Source organism: Odontomachus brunneus, unplaced genomic scaffold (genome assembly GCF_010583005.1).
Source record: "Odontomachus brunneus isolate Ranch 3 - 2012 unplaced genomic scaffold, Obru_v1 Obru_scaffold_017, whole genome shotgun sequence".
Lineage (NCBI taxonomy): Eukaryota > Metazoa > Arthropoda > Insecta > Hymenoptera > Formicidae > Odontomachus > Odontomachus brunneus.
This window is the reverse complement of record NW_022639467.1, coordinates 2,372,785-2,376,739: the sequence shown is the minus strand read 5'-3', so window position 1 is coordinate 2,376,739 and position 3,955 is coordinate 2,372,785. Positions and strand designations below refer to the sequence as shown.

General features: G+C 40.7%; 1 protein-coding gene across 3 annotated transcripts in view; it reads left to right on the top strand.

The window, feature by feature from the left end:
• The window catches only part of LOC116841690 (calpain-C), a 49,699-nt gene that overhangs the window by 29,601 nt on the left and 16,143 nt on the right, over positions 1–3,955 (top strand). For all 3 annotated transcript variants that reach the window (XM_032809946.1, XM_032809943.1, XM_032809945.1), the window contains one exon: positions 1,910–2,192. In XM_032809946.1, coding sequence (XP_032665837.1) covers positions 1,910–2,192 — 283 coding nt within the window. The remainder of the gene's footprint in view (positions 1–1,909; positions 2,193–3,955) is intronic.

Sequence of the window (3,955 nt, the reverse complement as noted above, 5' to 3'; positions counted from 1 at the left end):
ATATTTTAGGAACTGAAATGTGTACTGTTAAAGTATCTTTTATATTTCTAGCGAAATTAACTGTGTTCCTTAACAAAGACGGTTCTTACTAACAGTCTATTTCTATATTATTAGAGACATAACAAAATTGAAAATTTATGTGAAAAATTTATATGGAAAAAGAAACCACAAAATATTATCTTCGTGTGTTGACGGGATTGACGATTTCAAAGCAATTTGCGTGCGGTCTGTATTTGCAAACTGCATCAACAATGGTAACAGTCGCTATTATTAACTGATCCTCTCAGCGAGAGTTTATTGACTGTAGTGCTGTACTTATAACCGAACCATCAGTTATAAGTGTAGCGTTTCAGGAAAGAATACGCTGATTGTACTTTAGAGAGTGGAGAATCGTGAGGGACGATCTAGAGAAAATGCCATTTCAGGTAATAGCAAGAAAAGTGTTGCAAATTGATAGAAACGTAAAATAGATGCATAGTTGTGAGAAAACCAGATTGTCATGAAATAAAACGGGCCAAAGTGATTAGGTAGGATGAATGCAAGGTAGTTTATATAAAAAAGAACAAGTTACGTGAAATAGAAAATCAATATAATTTTTACGTGAAAAGTTACACTTAATTCTTTAAATAATTAAGCAATTTTGCTTTTAATAATAATTACTATTGAAAATGAAAATATTATATATATATATATATATATATATATATATATATATATATAACAGTTTAATATTACATATATATAACAGTTTTATATAACAGTATAATTATTAATAATTATACATATAATAATTTCTGCATCTTTAGAGAATAATTATATATATATATAATAATTTCTGCATCTTTTTATTTTCTTCGATTGATTTTGTTAACCACACGTTTCGCTTTGTAATTCAAATTGCGTATTTAATTTAATGGGCCGAATAATGAAATTGGTTGGAATTATTGCGGCATGTAATAGCCAGAATTAAACTGTCGTAGGTTATGTTTACATCAAATTGCTGCTCCGATTATGTACTGATCGAAACGGGACGCGCGAGAGCGATTATCGAAAGTGAGCAATGTAAATTCGCGGCCGGCACAAGACCCGTTCTCGTTTTCCTCTCTTTTCTCGCGACGAGTGACAAAAAGCTGGTAAACGCTCGATGAACGATTAGACCTTCGAAAACGAAAGTGAAGTGAACGAACGCGCGGCGCGATAGAACGCAATGTCGCTCTTGGATCCCGGACAATTTTCTCACGACATTACGACATGTTCGACAAATATCAGCGAACCGTTTAATGTCTTACACTCGCAAGGAGTCGCGTTAATCTCTAAAAATAAATCGTATATAATTAACTGTCCGAGTGACAATGTATTTTCGCTACTTTCGGAGTTGATAGAAATGTAAAATAGATGCGTGGTTTTGACCACCATGACCAAACCAGATTGTCATGAAATAAAACGGGCCAAAGTGATTAGGTAGGACGAATATAAGATAGTTTATACAAAAAAGAACAAGTTACGCGAAATAGAAAATCAATATAATAGAAAAATTTGTACATGTGAAAAGTTACACTTAATTCTTTAAATGATTAAGCAATCGTCATGAAGGTTGACAAGCGGAGCGTAGAGAGCGAGGTTGAAGCTGCCCTCGCCTGGGCGGACAAGAGCTTCATCTTGCGACTTCATCTAGTGACGTCGGGATTCGTGGCGCGAGTAATCGAGGCGCGCGATCTCTCTACGTTCGCTACTTTCGAAGTAACTAGGGTCATCAGTGTTTTCCTCGATTCGTGCCCAAAAATGATTGAAACTCCCTTTACTGACTGCTCCGCGCGAAACTTCTTGTTTTCAATTATTGTCCGACAGATAATTTCGATTGTTAGGGCACGGATATATCATTAAACGGAACGTAATCTTTCGTCAACAGGTGACAAGTGGCTCGTGTCGTGTCTGGGTGTGCTGCACCTCAGCAAAGGTCTATTCTACAGAGTGGTACCAGCCGATCAAGGTTTCGGAAGCAGCGGAGAGCCGCCGGGTTCGCCGACCGCCGAGTATGCCGGGGTGTTCAGGTTTCGGCTGTGGTGGTGCGGCGCATGGGTGGAGGTCCTCGTCGACGACCGACTACCGGCGGTTCACGGCAGATTGGCCTTCGTCCAGAGCCGCCATAGCGATCAGTTTTGGCCGGCTCTGCTGGAGAAAGCGTATGCCAAGTGAGTTCTGTCGTCTGCATCATCACACTTGCCGAGAAGTCTCGCTTGAAACATATTGAGGCCGTAGAGTAGTGTTTTGCAAGGCGGTTGCAATCTCTCGTCTCTCGTGAGAGATCGTGGAAATCCGCGGGGCGAGATACATCGTATTGCTATTGCGAGCAACGTTGTTCCCGAGCGAGTTTGAGACGAACGACGAATTGTCGTGGGCGGCGTGGGCGTCCATCAGGTGGCCGTTCAAGGTGAACCCATGAAGGCGCGAAGATCGCCGCGTTCGATCGATGAACTGCGATTATCAGCGGTGCGGCTGTGACACGTGTAAATGTGAATAAATCACCGGGCTGGCGCGTCGACCTCCTCGGGGACGTTATTTTAAATTCGAACGCGTTGGACGGATCGATTGCGTAAGCAGGTGTGCTAATGATGACAATATCGAAGTAAACAAAAAAATGAAACACCTCTCCACATGTATTTGCATACGCGGAGAAGGTATGGTAGAAAAAATGACAACAAAATTTTTGTATTCTTGGACGGTACAGAGTTATGACCGCAAAATTACTAAAACATATAACGATATTGATTATAATTCTATGCTGTCTAGGATTGTCAAAATTTTGTTGTAATTTTTGTAACAAAATTAGTAATGAATATATTACAAATTTCGTTTGTTATAAAGTCACTATTTGCTACGCACATTTGATTTTTCATTACAAAACTGTTGCGATCCCTTGAATACTTTTTATGTTCGGTACATCGATAAATCTGCTATTTCTATAGTAATTTGTATTATAAGAAATCAGTTAATAAAAATTAATTAATTTTAGTATAATCCAGTTTTACAAAAAGCAAATGAAATACGATCTTAACGTAACTTTTACTCCAATATTTTCTCCGTGTAGAAATATTGATAGAATTTACGCACGTTATTAGTCTTTTTTAATAGACGAACGATCGGAGAAGTAGCAGAGACATTAGTACGAGTCGTAAGAAACGTTTCTTTCTTGTAACTGGATTTTCATATGAAATATTTTACAAAGCACCTTGTTATGACATATCGCCGTCATTATTAATAATGACTCGTGTTTCCACCTGACAGATGATTTATGGATCTTTTCCGCGCGAGCATTCAGTGAAAATATATATTTACCAGCTTCAGTGGAAACATTACTTACGACTCGATCTGATGCAGGGAAAAGATCGAACGACAGAACCCCGAAGGTTCGCAATTACGATCTACCGGGCCTGTATAATTCTGACTGAAGCGATCTTACGTGACTACTGTGAGAGAGCGACATTTCGCGCGGATCAAATCCACAATTAATGCGAAGTGTTGCGTACATCGTGGGCACGCACACACGAACACGCATATACACATACACATATACACATGTGCACTCAGGTCGCGCCTCGCTCGTCATGCAGGTTGACAAGCGGAGCGTAGAGAGCGACGTTGAAGCTGCCCTCGCCTGGGCGGGCAAGAGCTTCATCTTGCGACTTCATCTCGCGACGTCGGGATCCGTGGCGCGAGTAATCGAACCGCGCGATCTCTCTCGCCATGAGATGGAAGTTAAGTTTACGCGAACGAACGAACGAACGAACGGATGGACGAACGAACGAACGAACGAACGAACGACGATGACCGGTTTTGCCGGAGGTCCTTGCTCCTCTTCTTAATCTTTCTCTGATGACCGTACCTACCTACCTCCCTCCACTACCATCTCTTTTCCCTCGTTATCCAAGTCGTTTTACTCGTACCCCCCCCCCCC